The sequence below is a fragment of the Fopius arisanus genome, unplaced genomic scaffold (assembly GCF_000806365.1).
Source record: "Fopius arisanus strain USDA-PBARC FA_bdor unplaced genomic scaffold, ASM80636v1 scaffold00103, whole genome shotgun sequence".
Taxonomy (NCBI): Eukaryota; Metazoa; Arthropoda; class Insecta; order Hymenoptera; family Braconidae; genus Fopius; species Fopius arisanus.
This window is the reverse complement of record NW_011887842.1, coordinates 138,169-166,148: the sequence shown is the minus strand read 5'-3', so window position 1 is coordinate 166,148 and position 27,980 is coordinate 138,169. Positions and strand designations below refer to the sequence as shown.

General features: G+C 35.2%; 3 protein-coding genes across 6 annotated transcripts; 1 reads left to right on the top strand and 2 right to left on the bottom strand.

The window, feature by feature from the left end:
- The first annotated feature begins 5,302 nt into the window (after window positions 1–5,302).
- LOC105271150 (defective proboscis extension response 4) lies at window positions 5,303–17,411 on the top strand. The gene is made up of 5 exons (XM_011312520.1): window positions 5,303–5,734; window positions 10,076–10,227; window positions 13,905–14,115; window positions 14,587–14,886; window positions 15,992–17,411. Exons 1-5 carry the CDS (start codon window positions 5,647–5,649, stop codon window positions 16,180–16,182), a joined length of 942 nt encoding a protein of 313 aa, XP_011310822.1. The 5' UTR covers window positions 5,303–5,646; the 3' UTR covers window positions 16,183–17,411.
- A 6,640-nt stretch (window positions 17,412–24,051) lies between these two features.
- Window positions 24,052–26,578, bottom strand: Kdsr (3-ketodihydrosphingosine reductase). 4 transcript variants are annotated; one of them, XM_011312516.1, is made up of 4 exons: window positions 26,412–26,578; window positions 25,863–25,996; window positions 25,016–25,445; window positions 24,052–24,637 (listed from the first exon to the last, which is right to left on the bottom strand). In XM_011312516.1, exons 2-4 carry the CDS (start codon window positions 25,977–25,979, stop codon window positions 24,183–24,185), a joined length of 1,002 nt encoding a protein of 333 aa, XP_011310818.1. In that variant the 5' UTR covers window positions 25,980–25,996; window positions 26,412–26,578; the 3' UTR covers window positions 24,052–24,182. The 4 variants fall into 4 exon arrangements, with proteins under 4 accessions (XP_011310818.1, XP_011310820.1, XP_011310821.1 ...); XM_011312518.1 differs by having other exon boundaries at window positions 25,863–25,993; XM_011312519.1 differs by lacking the exon at window positions 26,412–26,578 and adding an exon at window positions 26,203–26,396.
- A 103-nt stretch (window positions 26,579–26,681) lies between these two features.
- Window positions 26,682–27,644, bottom strand: RpL24-like (ribosomal protein L24-like). Its single transcript, XM_011312514.1, has 2 exons — window positions 27,471–27,644; window positions 26,682–27,210 (listed from the first exon to the last, which is right to left on the bottom strand). The coding sequence occupies exons 1-2, from the start codon at window positions 27,549–27,551 to the stop codon at window positions 26,770–26,772; spliced, it is 522 nt and encodes a 173-aa protein (XP_011310816.1). The 5' UTR covers window positions 27,552–27,644; the 3' UTR covers window positions 26,682–26,769.
- Window positions 27,645–27,980: the final 336 nt, after the last annotated feature.

The following is a 27,980-nucleotide window of genomic DNA, read 5'->3' as shown; positions in this document are numbered from 1 at the left end:
GGGGAGGGGATAAAATTACGCAAATAATTCATTAACACGGGGCGGAAATGGATGAGGCAAATTTGAATTGTTCCAGGATTTAATTGCACTGAAATTCAATGGAAAATTATCCCCTCGGGAAATAAACAAATAAAACATCAGAATTCATAAATGCATGTAAAAATTATAACCAAATTGAGTCTATAATATTTTACAATTAATTGCCAACAAACATTAAAAATTAATGAGATGTAATCAGCGACCAGAGTCATTAATGAATTTTCAAAAAATCAATCTAAAACAAATTCACGTTAATTAAGTCGAAAATTTAATTGGGTGGCATTAAAAAGTCGGTTAAAATGAAGCCGAAAAATTCCAGTGAAAATCGTAAATTACGACTACATAAATTTGATTTACAATATCATATCGTGTAATCAATGACGATTAACGCTTGGGTAATTATAATTCACGTCGTAAATGAAGTGGTCGTAACTAAGATTGAAATCCATCCCAGAATACGATTCTATAATCGTAATTTACGACAACTCGGAGTATAATTTGGGATTGAATGTTCATGGACTAATTAATGATTTAAATTTTCTCAAAGGTAATAAACGTTGAGATTTTTTAGTGTACTTTTAGTATGGATTACTGGGTGATGCAGAGTAAAGCGGAAAATGAAGTCCCAAAGTTGAGAGTGAAGTCCTGATCGAGGGTGGAGGATAATGCGAACAGCCGAGTGGATAATTCCAGTCAGATGAGGCACATTTGCTGGATAATGGAAAGATCATTATATTCAAGAGAACAAAGTTCCTTTACCCTTCACTTTTCTCTGTTCCCGTATTACAAAAGAGACCAGACGCTTCGTACCATGAATTTGCGCAGGCTCAATTAACAATTTTGCATTCGATCGATTTTATGCGGCTGCAGACGAGAGTGATAATGCGGTTATCATATTTTTATCCTCACAATCCAATTCTATTCAAATCTATACGCAAGAGTGAAAATTTTTCACACGATTAATTCTCTATTATATTCATCATTTCGTCTTATTTTTATTTTTATACATTTATTCACTGAGAGATTAATTTTGGAAAATATTTCTGTGTTTATTCAATTTTACTTGAGACAATCGGAGATATTTTTGAAAATATATTTTTTTATTTTTATGGAAAATCGAAACAGAAAAACTAATTATTTAATTCTGTTACGTTAATTTTTTTTAGGTGTGAGAAGTTAATAAATATTTTTCTCATTTCAATATTTAAAAAATAAATTCACATAGAGGATGAATTGTATAAATTTTTTATTTAATCTTCTTTCATGGATTTTTTTCACACTGCTGTGTATTTTTATTAACTATTTCATTCAGTACTCATTCCTTATTCCAACGAGCTCTGGAGTTCCCCTTTTTTTGCCGTTGAAAAATTGTTTAAATATATTTAATACCCCCGGATTTACTGAGAACGAAATATTTCCCCTGTGAGTTGGGGAATTTTGAGGGTCTCAATTGAAAGTTTCAGCGTACTTTCAGGCGCCAATTAATGCAATTGAATGCAATTAGTTGCATTAACGTTTTGAGGCGGTGTAGAGTAGTCAGAAGCACTAGTCGTATTTAATTCGATAACACCCTGAACTTTTCACATGCTTTGTTGAAAATACCAGGAAGTTCCTCCAGCCATTCGCATTAAAAATACAAGAACTAATGATTGCCTCTGATGCGATTACCGCTTACAATCATTTCTCTGCGAAGTTCAATTTTTTTAAACCACAAATTTGAAGACTCTTTAAAATATTCTTCGAGACAAGTCAAACTATTTCCCTCGTATTATTGCTGGTGATAAGATAAGACTAATAAGACAATCTTATTGATATTGGTATTGATTGTCCTTATAATTTTTCAGTTATTCATGAAACCTTCAGTAAACTTATTGAAAATAGACGATTTTTAATAATTTTTTTATCGAGATTACCCTTGAAAATAAAATAAAAAATATATGTAGAATAAGTACAGTAATAAAATACACTTGATTCAATTTATTTTCTATGTTTTTCCCTCGTTATTGGTAATTAATAAAAAGTTCCGATTGATTTTTCTTGACGGGGGATTAAATGTATTTTTAATGCATTATAGGGGGACACTCGGGGTGAATAAAGAATTGAAACACTTGGAATTATTACAATTCCCTGCGGGCGTTTTATCAACCTCGTAATTCTGCGGTTAATCGAGCTTCCGTTACGATTCCAGCTCGATTTGTCGTGAGCAATTAATCGTGCCCGACGATAATATCGGTTGCACAGTTATCCAGTGGGTGGTGGGTGGTGGGTGGTGGGTTGGCGGTAAGATGGATGAGGGTGAGACGACTCTTATCCATCACCATTCAAAAATGGATATTTTTTCGATTAATTCAGTGCGTCACAAACTCGATATCGAAACACCACAGTATTGCATGAATTCATGCATGACTCATTGATGAAAATGAAAAAAAAAACCAGTCATATATCCTTCTAATTTCAGAGTGCTTCCCCTTTTTTTTATGACCGCGAGGAACTTTCAGGATTCAATGAAAAATTTTTGTTGAAAAAACTTTTCACGCCAAACGCACACATCAAAACCTTCAGCTCTACGAGTTTTCAAATAAAAATATTACTTTTACGGTAAATGGTTTTTTAATCAACAGTTTTTCCCATTTTTATTAAACTTTTCTAATAAAGATGGAAGATAGAGTCTATTCGATTTTTATTTCTGACTCTGATTTTTTTATATTTTTAACTATTTGTATTTTAGTATTCACTCGATTATTTATCTATTACACTATTTTGAAAAATTATTATTCGCTGAATATTTTTTACTATAAAAATATTTCCCTTTTCTTATTTTTCGAGAGACTATATATTATTTCTCCCAAATAAAAGAGAAAATTTCCACAGAAAATATCTAATTAATGAATAGTGTTGCAATTTTTTAAAAGTCTTATTTAAAAAAATATATTCTCTCCGGAGATGGAGTAATTGCGGGTACTTAAGTTGAAATGAACAGGTTCATTAACATTTTCCCACGACGAGTGATTTGATTGGATCGTTGATCAAATGAGCAATTTCCATAATGGAAAATGTGAAGCCCATGGTAATCACGCAGTTACTGTTTCTTTCTTTTCGCATTTCGAGGAATTGAGGGTAGATAATTGAAATAGCAGGTCTCATCAACCATTTTGCGGATCCGTAGAAATTCCGGTATCCTAGTGATTGTCTTCATTTGCGTGCTAGTACCGTTCATTTATCCACAAACGTAACATGGAATAGAGTAAACCGAACGATTTTTTCATTGCACCCGCGGAATTGATGCCCTCATTATCCATGACGTTGGCTCCACTCGCGAATTATTTCAGGATCTCATCAAAAAGCCTGACGTAAAACGAGGAATGGCCGTAACAAAGTTGCTATCGTCTGTTTACCCGAAGAAGAGTCCCCTGATTCTGTCCACTCTCCGAACGCAAACAATGAGAACCTCCGAGACTACCGATACCCACCCCCCCACGCCCCATCGATTATCGATTCAATCTACTTGTTTTATTTTTTTACTCTTCCGCACTCTTTCTTTACAACTCAGTCGAAAATAACCCTAGCACGAGCCTCGCCAATGCAATTCCCTTCTATCTGCATCTTCTTGTTTCTCCCTTGGAGTTGTGCCACTCTCTCGGAGGCCCTTATCTTTTTCCCACGTACCACAAGAGTCCCTTATCTACAGATGGCGGTTCCATTGGTGTCGGCAGATGTAATGAATAAGAAATGTCAGTGCCCCTTTATGTCGTATATGGTAAGTTACGATACAAGTGAACAATAAAAATGTAAATGTCTAGTTTAGGTCCACCACGCGATTCTACATGGATTTTCGTCACCCAATGAAGGGTCTGGGAGCTTTTTTAGGGGGGAATAATTCATTTGGAAGATATGATTATTAATATAATGCTCCTCGCGTTGGAGTTGGTCTAGAATTAGAGAGAATGGGTACATCTCGGTTATTTTTCTATAGCTATTCAAATTACTGAATATAATTTCATTTTCTATGATAATCATTTGTGGTGGACCAAACCGTACAAAAAATTAAAAAACATCCCAAAAAAACGTCCCAAAAACGTCCCAAAAAACGGGACACATGTACAAGCATAGGAAAGTGTAATTTTTTTTTTTTCGCGTACCACAAGTGATAGAAAGTCTCCACGGACGACACGAGTTGAGGGTGATGAAAGCAGCGCAATGATTATTGCGGGAAAATTCCGAGAAATTGAGGAAATTAATTTTGTGATGTTGGATGAAGCGATGAAAAGTCGAGAGTGAATGAATTGCGATGAATAAACTGAAGGAGTGAGCGTGGAACCCTTGGCAGAATATTTTACGAGATTTTTTATGCAGTAGTGGACGGATCATTGAAATTTTCGGTGGAGATGGATGAATTGAACTCGCGAATAATTTTTGCATGAGGGAGAGAGGTTTTTATTTATTTTCAGGAAGACATGCATCTGAATTCGCTACGTTGAGGAATTTTATATCTCATGAGCTCATCCCTAACATATGAAACATGCATATGCAGTTAATTTAAAAATTCCTAATTCAAAGTCTCTTCAAGTTCTCCCCCCTCCTGAGCTACAGAACTCCCTCCCACTCCGTCCAAATCACTCAGAATAATCAAAATGACCTAAAAAATAAAATATAATACCAATAAAAAATGTCTTTTAAGGCTCGGGTGGATTATCTCGAAAAGATCATTTACTCCGAAATTCGGATTCCTAATTACTTTGGCAATTAATCATTTTTTTCAATAATTGTTAGCTAGCGTACTAGCGGTTGTCACCAACTAGGCGATTAATTGACGATTAATTGACGGAGTAATAAGTCCCAATTTTGGAGTAAATGATCTTTTCCAGACAGTCCATCCGGGCCTTCGATTTCGAATCCTCAAATTCCAGTTGTGATACCGTAAAGAATAAAAAATGTGAATCATGCACAAATATTTAATGAAGTAATTTGTAATTTGAAGTTTGTCCCCTCCTGATGAATCGCTGAATCCCCTCCCCGTACGTGCCATTTGGCCGAAGGATGAGCGGAAAATTCGGTGGTCCCCCTCAAACGGAGTTATTCGTCGGAAATGGTGGTACCGGCGAAGTGAGGACGCGCGTAAAAAGGGTGAAAAGAAGAGGGTACTGAGTGATTCCTAGAGGAAGAGGACGCTTGCGCGTAGCCCGGGCGGGCGCGGGCAGTGCCACGGGAGCCCGGCCTGTGCCAGAGCTTCGCCCGGGACGTCGGGACAGACTAGCACCACAAGCACACGCTTTTTCAAAGACCCAAGGAGACCCACTCAAAAATTTACCTCAATCCGCCAAAAAAATTTAAAAAAAACTCAAAAATAAAATAATAATTACTTTATTGAAAAAATTAAATAATAATTGAAGGTACCTAAAAATTATCATTGAGTGTGGATAAAGTGTCAGGATAAAGTTTAATCGGTGACGAATGCCGTTGATCTCCACAAGGATTATGTGATTGTTTGATACGTCGCGATGATTCGGAGGAAAAATCAGTGGAATCATCTGATGACGGATGATAGGTGTGTGTAAGTGGGAGATAATGTGTTGGCGGTTGTGTTATCACTGAGATGTTAGTCCAGCCATGGTCCTCGTCGTTACCATGAGGACACCCTCCTACGTCAACTATTACGTTCTGTGTCTTGTCTGTTGGATTGTCCTTGGAATAACTGGTAAGAGCTCCATTTAAATCAAATGGCAAAAGATAAATAGATAAACAAAAAGAGTTGAACAATCATGGCGGAAACAATGGGGTACATCGTCGCTGTGGGGGAGTTATCAGTTTATCTACTTATATAGGCAGTGATAAGCAGCTGTTGGAATAATCTAAAATAAAAAATTGAAAATCATGTTGCCAATGGGGCAACTCGGGATTTGGAAATAACTGAGTGAATTTTGTGAATGACTCTGGAGAATTGGAGTGGCGAATTTGTACCGGGTCACAAGGTGCATTACGGGGGATCGATAGGGCCCATTTCAATTCCTATTACTGGAGGTCACATTCCCTTTATTCATTTCCGGGGGAAGGGGATGATCGGTTTTCTGGGGAGATCGGTCGAGTGAGGTTTAACGAGGTTGCGCCATTTTTGGTAGGGAGAGGGGATTATTTTCTGAGGAACTCTCGAGTGATTGTGGAATCGACATTTTTTTTTTCCAGGGATTTTTCCGGGATATCTCGGGATATAACGGTGGGAGTGGTTTTTCATGAGGAAGGTTTTTGTAGATCGCAGTTTTGTCTGCAAAAAAGGTGGTTATCGAAATTGCGGGATCTGATCGTGATTAGGAGATATTTGAAAAGAAAGGAGGGATTAGTATATGGAATTGTAGAGTTGGTTGTAGGGGGTTTCTGGGGAGGGGAATATCTCCCAATCTAGCAGGAATAGCTCGATTTTTGTAAAGATGGTTCTTGTAGCTGTGAATTTCAGCTAGAAAAAAGATCGGTATGAAAATTTTTGTATCTCTGGTGGATTTGGAGGAATTTGGAAAAGAGAAATGCAACCGAATGAATCTCTGTGAAAATATAAGAAAAACTTGGAATTTATTGGAGATATAGCGCAATCTCCAGAGGATTATGAGGTACTTTTAACATTGTGATGTAATGAAAATCTGAAATTATAGAATAAAATTTTAAAATCATTTCTTTGGTCATAAAGATCTCGAAATTCATCCGAGATACGATGATTTATCATAAAAGCTCGTTGCAGCTTTTTTTTAACCTACAAAAAAAAATCATTACCAAAACAACACTATGGCCGCCAGCTTCCGAACTATCACCGGAAGCACTCAGAACCGAAAACGTGAAATGGCCGAATAAAACCACGAATGACCACCCTGATTATAACAATTCTCAAATCTACACTAATCTACTTTGCGCTTTTTTCTCGGCTATTTTTCCCCTCTCTTCCTTCATCCTCCTGCCTCCATCCTCCTCCCTCCATCCTTCTCCCTCCATCCTCCTCCCTCCATTCTCTATAATACCCTAAAAATCAACAAAACCCCAATGAATTACCCTCCAGTCGAGTTCTCGACTCATTAAAAAGGAAAAAAAATTCTCGATAGCCATCAGGAAACTCCAAACACGGGACTCAACGGTTGTAAACTCATGCCGAACAATTTTTTTTTTTTTTTCACTTCAACATTAATCTGATATCAGAGGCCTTTCCCGGTTAGCAGCGAAAACAAAAGGAATTACGCGGTGTCACGGGAGTCGTGTTCTCCCCCATTCGCCAAATGGAAACACGAATGAAGAGGGTGGGCAGTGACTCGACGAATGTGGGTCAGAGAAATTATTGAAAAAGGGAGAAATTGATCTCGAGGAAATCAGTTGTTTGCCCTCCGGAAACAGCACTTGGATCTTTCGATGATCCGTCCTGAATCTCAGTGGGTTGTGGGCGGTGGGTGGTGAAGGGGGAGGATGGGTGGATCAGTTGCACCCTCTGGCGACGATTTCACTTTGATACCTCACCTTTCCCATCGTTTTCCGGTTGTGATTGAATGCCTCCCGACGGAGTGGATGACAATGACGGCGAAACGTTTGACCCAGTGGCAAATGATGGGTCGATTGGGGGTGGAGGGTGATTCGTCGTTTCAATGGGGTGAGGATTTTATTTGAGTGTGGGAGGGGGTGAGGAATCGTTGGGGTAATCAGTGGGGAGTGGATTTTTCGGAGAGGGGATGAGGGAGGGAGGAATTCTTAGGGATGAAAAATATCAGACGTCGGGGAGCACTTTGGGGGATAATGACGGCGGATTGCGGCTCTCGGGATGTCAGACATTCAGAGAAATGATTTATTTCGAGGGGAATGAATTAGTTTATTTAGGCAGCGAGAAATAAATATAGTAATACTATTCCGGGGATTTTACGGCGAGAGAAGTATTCAATAGAAAATACAAAATTCAAAGATGGCGGTATTATAGACACTTGGAAAGCCAGGAGCCGTAATCGTAATTTTTTACGGTGGATTCAAATAAAAAATTTACTCAGCAATATTGCGCTCGGCAATTGTCAAGATGTCACACTGGTTTTATTATTGAAAATCTTTGAACTGTAATTTGGTGTCGAGTAGGATTTTCTTCGAAATTCGTGTGAATTGGAAATTCAATTCAATATTAAACATCGATAAATTTTCAGTACTTCCTTCATGAATTTTGTAGAGTTGGAATATTCATTTCATCGAACAGAAATAATTAATTTAATGCATACTGAATAGAAGAATGATTTTTTAATCAAATTTAATTGACTGATGGAAACCAAATGATAAATTCCATTATTCAAAACTTAATTATATAATAATTTTGTTTAATCATTTTAATAGGAATAATTAATTAACTATAGTATAACTTCGATGTAATTTCCACGTAATTTCGTACTTTCCTCAGCTTTTCAATTTTCCTAAAAACCTCAACTGCTTTTTCTCCCCAAATCGAATTCTCCCTGCTTCCAATTTTTTACACAATCCTTCAATATTTATTTTAGTTTCAATTTATTTATTGGATTGTTTCCATAACGAATTATGAATAACAAATCAAGTGTGCGTAGGCTCTTCCGGTCATAACTAATTAAAAAAAAAAACAGAATTGGCGAATGCGAATCAAAAAATGCACTCAAAAAATATACAATCTACAAAACCCGTAATAAATTCCTCGCAACATGATTGAATTCCCATTTATCTCCTCGTCACGTATCCCGAGGCTTTCATTTACCAGGTTGCAGTTATTTTCCCTGCTGAATTTTTCCATTAGATGTACCACGAAAAAAGAAAAAAATTCAATACCCGAGTGAACGGGGAATAGTTGTTAGAGTTATTGTCTAGTTCCCGATTGAATGACATTTGCGGATTTTCAGTGATGCTTCGGAAGAACAGAGCAATATGTTTTCGATACAAAAAAGTGCGGATTAATGTGTGAATATACGACGAGATTGTTTCAGATTTATTCACGATTTTATTGAATCCCGATAAAATTCACAATTTTATTATTCCATTGGGAATTGTTTGGAATTGTATTGATCATCACAAAGTTGTTTCCAATGTTCCAGATACGTTTCCAGATGTGAAGATGTTTCTATTTCCTTTTTTAGTTTCATAAATACTCACTCTTAAAAATCAGGGAAATTCTCCCTGATTTAAATTCCCCAATTACTTCACTAAATTATTATTTCTCCAATAAATCAAGAATAACTCAAAGTCTAGTATCCAGTAAATTACGGAGTAAAATAAGATTAGGTAAAAAGGTCATACCAAAAATACTAGCATCTCCCTCAGATTCCGAGATATTCCCCGAAAACTGATCCAAATCAAAGAGTTAATCACAGGAAAAAATATCTCCACATTCTCCCTAATAAATTAATTTAATTACAGTTCATTACCTGTGACACTGGGTGCGTGCACATAACTCGATAACATTTCACTTTGTTCCCCGATAAGGGGTAAATAAATGCGGAGCGTGTGAAAATGTCGGGGAAAAAGGGCCGCGAATAAATATTAACGCCATAGGTTGATTTAAAAGCGTGGATTTACCCTTTTTATTGGTAAGATTTTCAGTCTTGAAATAACCCCCACGGCCTTTGATTTATGGATTCACTGGAGAGCAATGCAAAAAGTGATTGAATGAATGAAGGTCATTAGATGGGCGTGAAGATGACACTCCCTTGGGACCAAAGGCCCTGACATTCACTCATTTATTTTTCCCATGGGTTTGAGATCAATTATTTCATTAATTAATCTCTTTATCCCATTTGCAAAAATACACTTGATACCCCAGCGAATTGGTAATTAATAAAAAATTAAAAATATAGGAATTAAAATTTATGTATACATAGAAAAATTTTAAAAAAAGAAAAATTAAAAATTAAAAAAAAAAGAAAAATTAAAAATTAAAAAATGACGTACTAGCGAAAAACGGTTTTTAATTCATTTCCAGTGAATTTTCTTTAGATGATTGATTGATGCTTTTCTTGGAGGGATAATTCGATGATTTTTAATTTTATTATTAATGAGTTATAATGAATTACAGGGGTGAGCACGAGATCGCATTCCTTAGTGCGAAGATTCGCGGGAATTTATCCAGGTCCTTATTTCGACGAGAACAGCCCGAAGAACTGCACTGCTCAATTGGGAACAAACGCCTTCTTGCCCTGCAAAGTTCGCCAACTGGGAAATAAATCGGTGAGAACAAATACCCATTAATATATAAAAATATTCATCAATATATATTTACCATTTACGACTTATTCCCTGGATTTATGTCGTCACATCTTTACCGGAAAAATTACCTGGTAATCATGACGTCACATCTTTACTGGAAAAATTACGTCCCTGTCACCCAGTTACCTCTTTTTATTTTCATTAGCTTCAGCCGCTGTGCTCACGTCTTGAGATAAACTCTGGCCACTCTACCTCCTTTAATTAAGAACGCCAAATGTTTTAATTAAAAAAACTTCAAGTGTTAAAAAATTAATTACTAAATCAACGGTGAACACAGGAAACGGATAAAAAATTCAGTAACAAATTGAGAGCTTTTCTAGAAGAATTATAATTGGATTCAATAGAATAATTTTTTTTAATTTATTAATCATTCGATTTTCATCGGATCAGAATGCATCGAATTAATGTATAAATGATTGGAGGAATATCGAACGAAAGTGTCAATCAAATTATACAGCAGGGATTAAATAAAAATAATGGTAATAATAATAATAATAATTGTAAACGACAATATAAATAATTGTACGAACATAAATACAAAACTTTATTTGTGGAAGGGTGTACATGAATTTTTTGAGGAATAATTTTTCCGGAATATTATTCGAGACAGTTGTCGTTGCGGAATAAAATTTGGAAAAAGTAAAACGATGTGTCCAGTAACTTCTGGTATCTCCAGAGCACTCGTATTTAGCTGTGAGTACAAACGCAACCGCCGACAATTGGCAATATTATGGCAATTAGAAACAAAAACTTTTCGTGCATGGTGCAACGTTTTACCCTTGGAAATATCGCGTGAGACAACGAGTTCGGAGACTGTACCTTGTGACAACAGCGATCCTTCTAACGTAATTTAACCGTAATTTGAAACAGCTCTAAGTTAACTAATTTGTTTTACTTAATATTCGGGCATTTATCATAGAAACTTTATTTCAACTCGGCACGTTCTTGAGTTTTCTGGTTGTTCTCTGCCTCGTTTGCTCCCTTCAGTTACACGTCATCCATGAATTAGAAATTAAGTGTGATTATTCATGAAGAGAGGTGGTCAGTGACGACAGGGGGTGGGTTAATTACGGCTTTGACCTTAATTTGTGGTGATTCTGTTCGAGGTTTTTCGAGGGCTTCAGCATCTCACCGTAATTACTCTACGGATATCTGGGGGGAATAACTCCGCAAATGTCAACGGGTAGTCTATATTTTTTTTTTATCACTACAAATTTAGATTTATCTAGATAATACCTTGCTTCCAGCTGGAAGTTTTCCCGAGATCATTATTTCGATTTTTAGTTTTGCCTGAATATAAATAAAATATTATAGTATATCAATTATAATTACATTGATTACTTGGATAAATGTATTTTTGAGAATTAAAAACCTGCGGATTTCCCCCACCTCCACTCATTTTTTTCTTTCGCAGAATTGATTAATCTACCCTCAAAAAATGTTAATGATTTTATTCAGCTAAACTCAGGGAAAATTGCATTAAAAATTCATTATTAAGCAGATGGAAATTAATATAGCCTTGAATAAAAATTACGTCAGAAATTCGTAACACCAGCATAAAAACCATAAAAAAATGTTCTAAATTGAATTTCCGGATTAAAATCCCTGGAACTTTCCAACGGATTGTTTCCCGAGAGAAGTATTCGTTAGATCATAATCTGACCTTCACAACGAGTTGATGAAGGGATGAAGGGGTGAAGGGGTGAAGAGGTAAAGGGGTAAAGGAGTGATGGGGGTTGAACGGTAATGAAATGTCATTCGTGTCGCTGCTATAAACTCAGTGACACAAATGCGACTAGCCATAAACGCCCTCGGAGAGAAAAAAATATATGCCCAAATATATATCATATATATGGAAATAATAATACATATATTTTGTGCAAAAATATTGCAATCGAAGGATATATCGAATATATGTGATTTTTATGTATTTATAAATTAAAAAATATCGTATAGGAAATATTAATTAAATATATACTGAATATATTTCAGGTATTAGCATATACATGTCATGTATAATTCGCATATATCTGATATAAATTTTCAGATATATTTCACACATATATAACTTTCTGCGTGGAACGGCTCAATTACGTTAATTACTTCCGGTTCCTCGATAAATACTCTGGCACTGTAATTAGGGCAAATTCAGGGATAATTCGTCACCGGAGAGTCGATGCATCGATTGATCAAATTCACTCATTCCCCATCAAATTGCGTAGCTCAGAGATCATAATAATGAACTCTGATAATCTATTATTTCGGGAATCGGAAATTTTTCCATCATTACTTTGTCTTCTCGATTGAATTCATAACCATTGGAATTTTCAGAATTTGTTTATCTCCCCCAGAGGCTAATGAAAACTTAAATAATTTTGTTAATTGAAAACTTTAATAATTAATGACCAGAAAATGTTGTTGTGAATTGAATTCTACACGGAGAGAAATATTTACTAAAAATTACGGAACTTTCAGTTCACTTACCGATTACGGAGTTGATTCAAAAAATTTAAGTGATTTAATTTAATTAAAATTAAATTAAATTTATTTTATTGTTATTTTTTACCGATAATTCAGATAAAAATTACGGAACACCGCGAAGAAATTCCGTGATTTTAGATAAAAATTACGTAACAGTTCCGTAAAATTTCCGACAACCACATTTCGCTCCAGAATTACGGAAAATACACGTAATTTTTATTAAATATTTATTAAATATTTCTCTCAGTGTAGAGGCATCTGTTATCGCTCCAGAAATTAGTAAAAATTTTAAACAATTCTTATATCTTCGTTAATACATACAGGACAACCGCAACTTCAAGATGTGTTTTTATTTTTATAATTTCTTTAGGTATCGTATTGGCGTGTAGAGAATTTTTCTCATGAGAAATTCAGAGTTTAAAGACGCTCGGGTGTTTTCATTATCCTCCCTCGAGCTTCTTTGTTCTCTTGGGGCATGAAATATGCACAGAGATGCCGGGGAAAACTGAATAAATCCATTATCCCTCCATTCCGATCCATTAGACATCTTCTTCCAATTAAATTGAGTAAAAGACCATTGAATAGATTCGTTCAGGCTTATGGTTCAGGGGATTCGATCATTCTAAATTGAATTTCTTCGGCTTAAATTTGAGTATTAATATTCCTGGGGTTTTCACTTACGTCACAAATTCAACCGTTGGTTCGGAAAATTCAATCAACATTTCGGCCTTAATCGGCCCTATTTCTGTATTTTCCATCGATATTCGATAAAAACCATCGAAATCCCCACTAATTATAAAAATAATCCCGAAATTCATTAAATAAATCTAAATTAATTGAATATTCCAATTTCTGGTGGCTCATCTGAACTGAATTAATAAAATCTAAAGCTTTATCTCCATTTATCTTTTTTTAGACGTTATCTGAGTGCAATCTATAAATCATTGTCCAACAATAAAAAAAAATCCTAAAATTTGTTTATTTATCTTTTAAAATTGAAACAGCAAATAATTTAATTCAATTTTATTTAATTTTCTAAATGCATAATGGGAATATTTTCGGCAGTGATTTGAGGGGATTATGATTCAGATTGGAAATTTATAAATAAAGAAATCTAATAGTTTATAATTTAACTTTGATTTGATGATTGATTGCAGGTGTCATGGATTCGACGTAGAGACGCCCACATACTGTCGGTTGACAGGATAATGTTCATCGCTGATGAGAGATTTCAGACGATATATGTCGACGGATCGGATACGTGGACATTACAGATAAAGTATGTACAGGCAAGAGATGAAGGAGAATACGAGTGCCAGATATCGACTGAACAGAAGATGAGCCACGTTGTGTATCTCAGCGTGATCGGTGAGCAATCGAAAAATTCCCTAGACCCATTAAAAGCTCAAGTACTTAAAAAAGGCCCAACAGAAAGCATAAATAAACATTAGCATTAAAAAATGTAAATAATTTATCTTTTGAATGACCTCCAACTTGAACCACCGACCTAATTTCATTGAATTTTTCGTTGAAAAAAATAGAATGTAAATTTAAGGTTGAGGAAAAAATAAAATTAAGGCCCAGGTGGACTGTCTGGAAAAGATAATTTACTCCAAAATCGGGACTTCTCATTACTCTGGGAATTAATCGTCTTTTTCAATAATTGTTAGCTAGAGTTCTAGCGATTGTTAACAACTAGACCGCTAGCTAATAATTATCGGAAAAAATGATTAATTGACGGAGTAATTAGAAGTCCCAATTTTGGAGTAAATGATCTTTTCCAGACAGTCCACCTGGGCCTTAATGGAATGATAAGAAATTTAATGAAACCTTTTTCAGTGCCAAAAATCGAAATACTGGGTGACCGTGAGAGATTCGTGAGGACTGGTAGCACAGTTGTACTTCACTGTGTAATAAATCAGTCTGTCGAGGCACCGTCCTACGTATTCTGGTATCATCGGGGCAAAAGGCTTCTGAATGATCCGTATGGTAAACTAGTCATTCATCAGCCAACGCCTACCGAGAACGGGTATGACAGTCAGCTTGTTATACACAATGCCAGACTCGAGGACACGGGAAATTATACCTGCAGTCCGAGTAATCTCGACAGTGCCAGTATCATCCTTCATGTTCTCAACGGTAATTCTTCATTTTTCATTCAACATCGGAAACACAATCCACCGAACCCATTAATTACTTTCGATGCATGTGCACTGCACGCTAATTAATTCTTCATATTCTTCATTATCCCTCTGTAATTTTTTATTCCCATCGAGCTTCTGTATACTATACTCATTAGAAAGCTCGTTTAATGAGCTTTATGTAAAAGAAAATATTTTTTCACGCGTCCTGTTGTCGAATCAATTAATCCATGAACTAACTTGAAGTAAATCAATTGAAAGTTAATTAATTGATAAATTGAAACTGTTTTCCCTAATTGATACGCACGTCTGACAAATGCGAGAGATGTGTTTGGGTAATTAATTTATTTCCTGTCCCTCCGAAAATTCGCTGGAGTGAGAATGAGCATCTGGTTAGAGCTAGTGATTTATCAGTCCGGCATTTTGCAGGAATGTAATTCAGTAGGATTTCGTTCAATTTAATCGTCATTTATAATGTCAAATTGGAAAGTCAATTCCCGACTCGTAGGAGTTTCCCTTATTTCAGGAGGCGGTACCACCTCTTCCACGAATATTTTACAATGACAGTTTAAAAGGGGATTATAGTTCCAATTTTGAGAGATTACAATCTGCGAGGGAGAAATAAAAAATCGAGCACTCCGTGATGACAGGCATCAAACGCCTGAGAAAGTTTCATAAAAAAAACTAGACTATTTCATTTTCCTGTCCAATTTATTTTCATGGTTCAAATACTCATTATTACTCAGTATTCGCTTATATTTTTTTTATAAATTTCCCGGAATTTTACCCGCCCGCTCAAAAATTCTAGATCCAAAAATAATATCACTATCATAAAACCCATCACATTTCCCTTTCACGAAAAAAATTCTCAACTTAGACTTCCAATGACTATGAAGTCATAAATGAATTAAAAACTCTTTTTTTCAAATTGGGATTTGGTTTAAGCCATTTTTAGTTAATTTCTCGGAATTCACGAAAAATAGGGCCAGCTATTTAGGATATAGATAAATTTTTTATAGACAAAAATAAGGGCTCCAAAAAATATTATTCTAAAAATATAAAATTCAAAGTTAAGTAGTGATTTAAAAACATGAAAATTTCAGGTGAACATCCTGCTGCGATCCAAAGGGGCATAAGTGCAGCTCCAGGGGGTTGTCGTGCCCTGTGGTGGCTAGCAGGATCAGTGAGTCTATCTTCAAACCAAGGCAGACGGCTCTTTGTTCTCCTTGTCCTCTTATCAATGGCCCTTTTCACTTATCAGAGATCAATCCGACTCGCCTACACTACACGATAATCATCCCTCCCATCCCCACCACAAATCCCGCCCGATTGAATCCTCAGAGACTCAAGAAATACGAAGAAAAAGGGGTTGAAAGGAAGGGAGAGTAATCAAGAAGAAAAAGTCCACAATTTACGTGATGAAAATTCACCTCGACACGCTTCTACGTGCACTCTTGGTGCTAACGACGTCACCGAGGCTCGCTCAATGATCAATGGCGCTCCTGAATCATTTTTTCATTGGAAATTGTCATCCAACTTATTGCAACTTGTCCTGTAAATATTTTTTCATTAATTTTTTCACTTTATATTTTTTATTTTTCATTCTTTAATTCTGTTATCAATTGGGGTGAACTGATGAGTGTCACGGAAGATCAGTTAATGAAAAAAACAAAGTCAGTCATGATAAAAAAAATATTTTGGTACTTGTATGACAGCTTTTTTTCATTCCAAGGGGAATCTACTGACTTGCTAGTCGAGAATTCCCCACCTGACAATCTGATTTTAATGAGCTGAAGCTCATTTTAAAGCAGCTTGAAGATTAGTTCCAAAATGTCGAGGAAAAGGGGAAATTTCACTCTGTCGTTTCTGAAAGATCAATGAAGAGACATTTGGATTCTGGGGCTTCCCCTCTTTTGTTCATTCGGTTTCCCCAAGCATCTCAGGATATCTCGTGATCTGAGAAAGATAGAAAAAAAATTGTGAAGACTTTATTGTAGATCTATTTCTCGTCAACAAAAAAGGTACTCATAATTTTTTTCATATCTCTTTTCAATTAAGAGATATTCATGAATAATTGGAATTTTTATGTATTTTTCAAAATTTCATAGAATTCGTTGAAACTTCGATGTAAATTAATGGAGGAATGTGATTGGAATTATGCTAAGCCGCAACTCAACCACAATTTATATCTGAAAATGTGTTCCCCGGCATTAGCCCCACGAAACTGCGAACACAAGTCAGCATCGATTTTGCTATTAGGCGCGCCGGGCTTCCGTTACACGCCGGGGGCATTTCAATTCCACCCACACTTCCTCCAACGAGGCTACACGAGAAGGAACGGCTTCTACTTTCAGTTTTCAACTCGAACCCCAGGTAAAATCCCTGAAAAAAAATTATCAATGCGGCGAATTAATATCTCAAGTTTCCTTTAAAAATTCAGTATAAAGTTTCACCCTCCGAGTTTATTTATTCATTGAATCCCCTCCTATGAATATTATCTATAATAATTCAATCCAGAATCTTCAATAATCTTCTCTCACATTTTTAATCTATTGATTCATTCCATTTTCGAAGAATTTTCGTTTTTAAAATAATTATTTCCCTCAAATATTATCAGAAGAAATTTAATTCACTCTTTCATACTCAAATTTCCTCTAGAAATTGTGACAGCGAAGAAGGATTCCACGAGTCATTATGTCCAGTAATTTTTAGTTAACATTCCGTTAATTTTACGTGTTTTATTCTGTTTCTTGTGTTTGTTTGAAATTTATTGCGATTTGAGTAGAAATTGGAGGATTGAGTTGTAAATGAATGACGATTGGTTAACAACAGGCGCTCGAGATGATTTATAATCTGTGAGGTGGATATTCCATCGATATTTCGAGATTGGAGATTGGCGTGGCCAGTCTCGACGTAATCGAGGCAGGTTACTTCCCCCGGGTCCGATCCCCAACCGTCAATCTTCCCTCAATTTTTTTTTTTCATTTCAACATGCACTGCCTCCTCTTGTGTAATTTTTCATTTTGATATTGCCCTCGCACGCGCCACTTCACATTCAATCTACTCGCCTCCGCAGTTCTTTATTATTCCCATCGCGTTCTCAGCGTATTTTTTTTATTATCATATTTGCTGAATCACAAACCGGCATAATCGAAGAATCCAGATGGACTGATAGTGTTTCGGAATATAAAATGGAAGAGAGAGAAATGATTTGCCCGAATCAAATGCACTCACAAAATGAATGAATAAGTGACGTCAGTACTTCGGTGATTGCAGATGATTTCAGAATTAATTAATTTGTAAGTAACGAATAATTAGGAATTATCCATTTTGTCCATTATTTATGAGGAACCAAAAGTACTGTTCGCCGCAGATAAATAATTTCTCTGGCAGAGTCAACAAAAAATAAATATGAAATAAAATTGCTCGTCGTCCACTTGTAAATAAACAAGAATACTCTTGAGAAATACTCGTTCCCAGGGGATTGTTTACAGAGTATAATATTTTATCGATGAAGCATTTTCACGTATGAACGATTGATGAAATATATCAGGTAAAAATATCATCTCTCGTTGGAGAATTGAAACTTGTTCGATCGTTTACTAGTCATTGAAATTATAATTGTTGTAGAAGATAAAAAACAAATATTGCAGTGTATATACTCGACGTCCTGCACTTGCTTGTCGTCTCGACTGAATAAAATTCATAATTATCCATAAAAATTAGTAAATTATCTGGTGGATAATTTATTGATTTGCTCGGACAAATTGAATAAAATGAGGGAAGAGTTATTCGTGCGAGTGGATTAATCAGATCTTGGAGAATTTATCAGAGACAATAAAAATTCTCAGATCTGATTAATTATTGTAATTACATTAATTACGAGATTTTTTGGAGGAGCGAACGCTTCAGCTATTGTTACAACTTTCAATTGAGATATTTTACGGATGAGCGAATCGAGAAAATTCAGGAAAATGAGCGAAACGAGCGAAAATAAAAAAAGTTTCAGTAATTTTTTTGTTTTTATCCCGGAAAATTTTGAATTTAAAGAAAAACTGAAAGAATATTTTCTCTGAATCCAAATTAACTAGATTTAAAGCTCAAATCGTTGACTCGCTCAATCCATGAAAGACAATGATGACGAAAAAAAAATTATTGAATCGAATGGATTAATCAGATCTTGGAGAATTTATCAGAGTCAGAGACAATAAAAATTCTCGGATATGATTAATCATGATAATTAAGAGACTCGAGACGATGAGCAATCAATTGTGGTCGATGTTTCATTTATTGAATGAAAATTGAGTATGTACATTCTCACGCGTTGAATCTCATTATGCATTTATACATCATTATATTGAATTAACGCCTGAAGAGTTGAATAAATACGGGAATATTGCCGGGGAGAGGATGTCATTGGCACCTGGATAAATAGGGGAATGAAGTATTAACTCGTAGGTATTATTCGAATTTTTATTTTTTAATAATCCAACACTTCTCATTCATTAATTACGTTCCGCATACTTGGATTTCATTAATGATATTTAGGACAGTGCTGGGGGATTTTTGAGGGGGAAGCATTTATCAAAGAGGCGGAGAAAAAATGTATATTTACATTGGAGGATGTGTCCTTCATTTTATTGCTCGTCTGATTGATTTTAAATTATAATTATGGTAATTATGTGGAGAAAATTTTCTGAGGATTAAAAATTAACGAGAAAGACCTCAGTGGCGGCAGTCCCAGAAAAAAAAAACAAAAATCCCCCTCGCATTGCTCTATCGACGTGATATTATCTACCATTCATTCGCGAGAGCTTGCGAATTTTTTGATAAATCCTATATACAAAAATCTATTATTACAATGAATTATTGCGAGAAGGAAATTGAAAGGGATGATGGAATGCTACCAGGGGAATTGAACAAGTTTCAGCTCACAGATCTGCGAGAGACAAAGCCGAATAAATAAAAAATTGTTATTAATAAAAATTCAAGAGTATCTTCTATTTGTTTAATATAATATTCTCCAGTAAAAAGGGATTGAGTTTTTGCGTGCCTCGGAGGTAAAGTCGTACCAGAAAATAATCAAGGAGTAATAACATCCGACACTTCAATAAAAAAAAAGAAACACAATGAAGAAAATTATACGAATGATATTTAGATTACCTACGGATTTATGTGATTGTCTGTAAATAATTAGTTATAAATACCATTAAATTAATTACGATATGCCGTACGTGTTACATTAAACCTACTGTTAATGTGTAATTTCTGAATCGTATAAAAGGTGAACGTACGTTTTTTTCGGGGAAGGGGGGGGGGTGAGAATGAATTTCGAGGGGAGCTAAAAATAATAATAATTAAATCATAACGTAAAGTGAAAATAATAATGAAAATACATGTCTGGCCGCCTGTGCTAACCGGTGATGATATCAAATTAATGGATCGCGATGTGAAAATAATTCACATAGATATGTTTTAAAAATATTGTTGTTTATTGTTGTTGGCCGTAAAAATTGAGGGCAATTTAATTTTATTTAACAATTGAGAAATAATGTTGGAGTTTATTAATTGTTTAGGGAGCTCTGTCCAGGAAGCTGTTGCTTTTATGGTGATCAGTGCAGATGAGTTGTGAGTTTTGATTGAGAGATTTTTAGGCGTCGGCGAACTGAGCGAATCGAGCGAATTGAGCGAACTGAGCGAATTGAGCGAATTTTTTTTTTCAATATGATTAGACGATGCGTTTTAAAATTGGATAATTATCTCTCAATGGTAACGAATAATTTGTCTGTGTAAAAAATGGAAAACATTGAAAGGCTTCAGGAAAATTGAATGAAAAAAAAAAATAAACATGAAAAACGGCGGAAAAACGCGACTGAGGATAGCACGGGCCGGCCACACGCTCTAACCGTAAACCTTGATTAAAGCCTAGATTCTAAGTGAATAAAAAACTCGAGAGAAACTTGAAGAAATGCTGACTATTGTCCAATATTACCGAGCAAATGAGAGTAAGAGATGATAAAATACTGGGCAAAAATGGAAGAATAAAGAAAATGATAACTAAGTTCGTTGGACTGACGTCGTCGTTGGTCGAATGACGCCACATCGATGTGAACAAAAGGTGTGACCTGGACCAATTCAATTATTTTTTCTTTATTTACAATAGTTTTCCCTTTCTCGGTTGGCCATGGGAATTCCTTCCAGTGTTACTGCCACACGAGAACGATTGGGAAACATCAATGAATCGTCCTTGTCACTCCTTTGAAACGAATTAATGATGAATAAATAAATAAATTAAAAAATATATATATATAAATAATTCGTCTAGGGTATCGTAGCAGCATTGAATTTTTGTACCAATGTCTATTGTAGTTATTAAACACCGCCTTCTGTTCATTTAACAAATTAATAATATGACTAAAATTTGGAGATATTGGAAGATAATTCATGAGAAAATTGAGCAAAAAAATTCAAGTTTATAGAATTTTGGGGGTATTTTGATGATTAATTGTCTCGACTCAAATGATTTTGCTCTTTATACTCGTACGAATTTTTTCCAAATCTCTGAATTTTGAATGGCGTGTTTGGAGCCCGAGACTCGCACGTTCGTTTTTTCGAATGTATTCGGATAAACGGGAGTAACAGAGTGATGATAAATAATAAAAATTGAAATCATATCGTCGTGCAGAGTTTCGGGATCGACTGATGCATTGAATATATAATTTTTTTTCCCTTAAAAACCCAACCCCAGTGCCCCACGATCCGTCTTGTGTCGCAGGCTCTTCGACGAATACTCAAGGGTTGAAGGAGAAATAATATTGTGTGTGTGCCGAGAATACGTCGAAATAACTCCACTGATTGCCTCGATAATTGTACAGAAGCGCATTGCTTTAGTTAATGGCAGTATTTCAATAATTTAAACCCTATTATTAGCGGTAATGATGATTGTAAATAAGTAAATTACGGTAATACCTTTTGAATTGCTTGGAAAATTGTTTCCAATGGTAATTTAATCCCCAGGATAAAATAAATTGAATAATTCACTCGTGAAATAGTAAAACGGAATAATTTCACGAGAAAATGTCAGCTATTTCGTGTGAATAATTAAATCGCCTATAAAAATAGTCATTTCCTCTGTAGATCATTGCGCGTCAAGAGAATTCGACATTTTCAAATAATTCAAATTCCATTTTTACTATTTCACTTTGAGCCTGAATTTTCATATTTCCTTTCGTGGCCCTAGAAAAAATAAATACCCAAAAGTATTATCTATTTTTTCAGTGAGATCTACACCCTAAGCTCACTGGAAATGTTTTTGAGAGAATCTATTTAAAAATTCAATGGTGAAGCGAAATAAAATCCTTCGACTCGAGAATTCGTTTCTGTCGACTCCAACGAGATTATCTCCGACTGCAGTGGAGATATCGAGTTTTTCATAGAACTTTTTTTTGTTGGAAATTTCATAAGCCATAAAAAAGGTCTCTATCAAAATTTCACTACCTCCCTCCAATCCTGAGATATGCTAAAAAAACTAGGAGACAGCTTTCCTTTTCCACTGAATAAAATAAATAAATCATCCTATTCTATTTAATTATCTCCCACCCCTTCGACGTGTCCTCGTGCAATTAACGAGTATACGTCGAAAAGTTATTTCACCCGGTCTCTGACCTCTGACCAGGATGGAATGACACGGATGAACACAATTCTCTCAGAAGCCTCAGTCCAAGTTTCGAGAGAAAATGAAAAATTGTTTTATGACATTTGAGACATTAAATTATTTCTAAACGGCATCGTCCAGACATTTTCCCACCTTCGACCGTTCGACTCCCTAATTTACCTACTTATTCCTCGATTAACCCGAATAATTAGGTAAATCTCTCTTAACGAATTTGAAATTGTGAAGGGATTCAAGAGAAATTCGGATGTGAACGAGAAAACAGGCAATAATCTCATGAACCAAGGATCCCATACCAAAATTTCACAAGACTTTCTTCTGATGAATTTTATCAACTACAAAAAGTTTTAATAATATTTATCTGTAGAGCTAACTGTTCACGAGATAATTAATAATTAACAGAAGTGAAAAACGTTCCAAAGAGATATTATTCTTGAGAGACGTTATTCTTGAGATTCTAGGTAAAATGAGAATATTTCGATAATGAGTGGTTTTATGGAGAAACATAAAGAGACACTTTTTATTGAAAATCGTATACTCTACAATAAAGGTAATATGACACATCCTTTTCCAACCACTCCTTTCCGAGATAATCGATAATTAATGAACGTCCAAATGACCTGATTTCATTGCTTGACATCCGAATCAATTTTTCCACTTTCAATTGTCGAAATTCAATTGTCGAGCGGTCGATATCGTGGAAAAATTCCCACTAATTGACAAATACACTCTCGAAGCAGACTTGCATCGTGGATTTATCTGTCAAATCCCCGAAGTGACACAGGGCTCGAGGATTCCATCGAATGATCCACAGAATATATAGTAAAAGCTGGAGAGAATGACTCATGATTCCAATAATTGTATAACGTGAGAGAGTGAATGTATGAGTGATATTTGTTGACTAAGAATCATTGCATTCGCAACTTCAAGAAGAAAAACTATTCACTTCATTCACTTCGTTAACGACATGAGAATAATTTTTGAGTCATGATACATCGAGTGGTGATTTTTTTCAAGAATTAAGACTCTACCTTTAGCCTCTCCTCCATCGCGAGTTCCCCTCTGTCGCGATTATAATTTATTTAAATGTTTTCAAAGAGAGGAACGAACAATAATTGAAGTTAATGATGGAGTGGCTTAACTGGTAGACTCAATTCGTCGATTCATATTTTTCATTATTAAAGAGTTAAATATCTTTACACAATACGAGAGATCGAGGGTGTCTTGCATTTTTTTTGGAATATTGTGGCAAATACGACGATATGAGGGAGAAGAACGCCCATTCTATGTGTGTAAGAACATAATGCTTAATGAAGAACATTATACTATGAACAAGAAAAATGAAAAAAAAAAATGGAAAATTATGGGATACTAATAAAAGTAAGCCAAAACTGTTTATGAGTTAGTGATTTTATCCCTTTTATTCATTTCAGGTACGATTTCGTGCGGAATATAATTATTTATATCAAATTGCTGTGATTTTTTATTTGAGCCATTTCCGGGGAAATGAAATTTTTTTAAAGAATTGTCGCGGATTATCCGGATAAAAAATATTTATTATAATTGCAAATTAGAAATACGTTAAAGTTGAGTACTTATTTTTAAAAATAATTCCGCTGCCTTCATTGAGACTTTTTATTGAGGTCTCGGGTTTTCATGCAACTCTTGATAATCCTGTCGAAAGAGGCTAAATAGCAAGCGCTAACGAGCCTGAAGGGCCCCATGAGTAGAACCTCGAGGACCAATTGTGCGAATGAGGAGACTGGTGACATTCCACAGCACAGAGTCGTGAGCATAAAACCATCGATTCCACTCGTGGAGAAGAATTTTCCAGCCAAGGCGTCCTCAAACATCTGATGAGCCACTACATCGGGACTGATTGCCCCCGAGGATCCTGAGATTAATTTTGTCTCGACAGGTTTTGTTAATTCCTCGACAGCGAAACCTGGGGTGTCAGTGTCAGGAGGCATTGAGAGGGTCACGAAGATGTTGTAGGGTTTCAATTCCATCGCGACAGTCTCTGCCAGACCACGAACGGCAAATTTCGAGCTGCAGTAAGCGCCATATCCAAAAATTCCTGGAAATCAATATTTAAAATCAACTCGACTGTTCAATTGTCTTTAATTTTCTCATCAATGATCAACATATTCCAAATTTTTAACATTTACTTGCATTTTTATGTAAAATTGAAAATAATGTAAATCCCCTTTTTAATTGGATTGATGCATTATCATGCACTCGATTAAATTTCTACAAAGATTTAAAGTAGAAATTAACCTGACTGACTAGGGAAGCTATAGATAGGAGAGCTATAGATATTCTTCGATTTCCTATAAAGCCGAGATATTATCCAGAAACTAATTGTCGAAAAATATATTTCTTGGTTCTTCTGCATTTTATTCAGATGATAAAGCCCTAACGCTGAAGAAAATTGAGTAGTGATGAATATATTTACCAAGGAGAGCAGCCTGCGACGAAGTTAGTACAATAATTCCATCCCTAGCGCTCTTCATCTTCGGCACAACGCTTTTAATACAATGGAAAGTTCCCATGAAATTGAGATCCATCATCCACTTCAAGTTATCCGGAGTTGTGTCCTCTACTTTACTGGCAATGGCAGTACCAGCGCAATTCACGAGCATGTAAATAGCTCCCATTGTTCCCTCGACATCGCTTAAGGCCTTTTCAACGACATTATAGCCCGCAGTTATGTCCAATGACAGAATTTCATGCTTCTGGCTGTCTCGATTCTTCGAGACACTCAGCAATTCGTTCCTCACTGCTTCAAGCTTTTTCGTGTCTCGAGCTATGATCGTCACGTGTGCACCATTTTTCGCTGCTAAAATAGCCACAGATCTTCCTATTCCACTCGATCCTCCAGTTATCTGAAATCCATTTAATATCCTTTATCATTATATTCATTATTATTACATATTTTTCATTCCTTTTAGAAAATCATTAATCTCAACGTAAGACTTTTTTATTTTGAGAAGTACGTAACTCTGTCATTCTGCGTCGATCAATTAAAATGAAACGTCTTAAGTCTTTTTATAAAATTATGTTTTAAAATTATTGATCAACTTCAAAGAAACGATTTATTCCATCTAACAAATTTTTTTAAAACAAAGAAAAATAGAGAATTGACCGTAAAAAATGGAATGAAAAAAAAGAACGAAATGATAAACAATTAAAATAATTAATTGAAATAATTAACTGTCGAATGAAGTCATAAAAAACGAACCGGTGAAAAAATACACGATTTATTTTATAACTTCTATTTGAAATCCAAATTTCATAATTACCACAACGTGTTTTCCCTCCACACTTTTAATGCGCCGGCTCCAGTACAATTGTTTAGCAATTAAAATCACAAGGACCAGTACAAAGAGTACCAAACAAACTCCGAATACTGCTGACATCACGACTAAAACTCCTTCTATCCAAATAAATCAAGAAATCCTCATAAATTATTATCAATAATTATAATATATTAAATGCATTAAGCCTATCGAGTGGCTCGAGGTTAGAAATAATTTCTTCCCATTGGCAAAAAAAAAATTACGACTGCAATGCAGTTACACCAAATTCTCTACAACTATAACTTTATTAAAACTATAAAATTCACAGTGAGATATTATTCACATCGATTGTTAATTGAATATAGAATAAAATTTATTGTGAGCGAATTGTTGACATTTTTGTGACAGTGAAACTGTTTTCTTCAGCTAGCGTCATGCGCCACGCCACTAAGTTAATTATTCAAATTATTCAAGTTATTTTCTGATATTTTGAGTCGAAGATGTTTATTTCTATTCATTCGAATGGGAGGTATCAAAGACAGATTAACGAACCTGAGAACAGGTGTGAATACGTTAGTAGAGACGTGACAATTTATTTTATATTTATAGAGGGGGGCATAATGAATCACTGAATCACAGAAGAGAGTTCAAGGCTCCAGTGGACTATTACAAATAAAAAATCGCATTTTGAACATAATCTCAATGTCTACAACGTCGTTGTAAAGTTCATTTGCCGTTTCCGATTGTTATACGACCAAATGAAAAGAAAAAGTGTGAAGTATATTTATCCGAATTAGCAAAAAAACCAAGATAAAACTGAAATTAATCTAAAAAATGAAGCAGTCGTTTATTTACAAGAAATAGATATAGAAGCAGATGATGTGTATTTATCGAATAATAATGGGATAAATTAATTTTCAATGGCGATCTCCTGTGCCTCCATTTCTTCGTCGGACTCCTCCATTTTCTGGTCGTCCTGGACAGCTTCTTCGACTTTTTTCTTGTTCTTGAGGCCAGCAGCAGGGGACCTGATGAGGGAAAGATTCCTCTCGACTTCCTTAATGTCTTTATCCTGCTCGAGGACACGACCTTTTCTCAGTCTCTGCATTATGTGGGTGTTGGATCGCCTCTGTCTTATGGTCTCCACCTTTTTCATGGCCTCTATGGTCTTGCTCCAGAGCTCTCGACTGTATTTCACTGGAGAATTCCTGCGTTTTTCGAACTCGAAGGAAGGATCCACTGCCAGTTCCTTTCCCACTGTTTTTCTGTAGGCTTTCGTCCATTTCGTTTTCCTTGGGTTCTTCTTCTTTTTGAAAGCTGCATGGCATTTCGATCTGCAGAATTTAAAGATCTGAAAGCAAGGAACTTATTGTCATTATTAAGTTCTTTATTCGTCAATTTTTTTATGAAAAAGAGTAATTGTTTGTTGGAATAAAAACGTCACATTATTTTTCATTCAATCAATGAATTAAATTTGATGATAACTGAATTATAATTTAATATTTAAAAGATCCTAACCTAAAATGTTTATCAACAAAACACGTGTAGTTTTCAATGGGCAAAAATAATGGAAGATAAATATAACTTGATTAGTCAATAATTAGACTTTACCTTGCAATCATTCCTGACAAATTGAATTCCGTGGCCCGGGTATATCCTGGACGAGCAAAAATAACACGTTTCAATCCTCATTTTATTAAAAATAAATTAACAAATTACAGTTTTACTCCGACACTTCCGAAACATGCAAGAATCAGGTACAGTGCATTCACGTAGAATCGATTCCCGTCGATTAATCGAACCGCCCATAGTTTTGGGAGAAATCGATGTTTCACATTCGATGTATGCCACTCTCAATTCATCATTTGTTAATTATGTCTTCTAATATCATCGTTATTTGTCAATATAAAGATTTTTCTCTTACTAAACTTTATTATGGATTATTATCCCTGTTTTTCCCAATTTTTCCTGAAGTTTTTTTAGATGCACAAAAAATATCAGAAATCGATTAATCGAAATGAATCATCTTTAGTTAATTTTTAGCTACAGTTACTGCTGTGGTGAAGCATAAACATAATAGAAAACACGTGTGAAGACTGAGGAGGATTGACTAAAGTAGAG

Coding starts and splice junctions, on each gene's coding strand:
- LOC105271150 (XM_011312520.1), top strand. CDS start 5,647: ATGGTCCTCGTCGTTACCATGAGGACACCCTCCTACGTCAACTATTAC. Junction 14,116..14,586: donor TGTGTATCTCAGCGTGATCG/GTGAGCAATCGA, acceptor AACCTTTTTCAG/TGCCAAAAATCGAAATACTG. Junction 14,887..15,991: donor CATCCTTCATGTTCTCAACG/GTAATTCTTCAT, acceptor TGAAAATTTCAG/GTGAACATCCTGCTGCGATC.
- Kdsr (XM_011312516.1), bottom strand. CDS start 25,979: ATGTCAGCAGTATTCGGAGTTTGTTTGGTACTCTTTGTACTGGTCCTT. Junction 25,446..25,862: donor TGGAGGGAAAACACGTTGTG/GTAATTATGAAA, acceptor AATGGATTTCAG/ATAACTGGAGGATCGAGTGG. Junction 24,638..25,015: donor GTCGCAGGCTGCTCTCCTTG/GTAAATATATTC, acceptor ATTGATTTCCAG/GAATTTTTGGATATGGCGCT.
- RpL24-like (XM_011312514.1), bottom strand. CDS start 27,551: ATGAGGATTGAAACGTGTTATTTTTGCTCGTCCAGGATATACCCGGGC. Junction 27,211..27,470: donor TTGTCAGGAATGATTGCAAG/GTAAAGTCTAAT, acceptor CCTTGCTTTCAG/ATCTTTAAATTCTGCAGATC.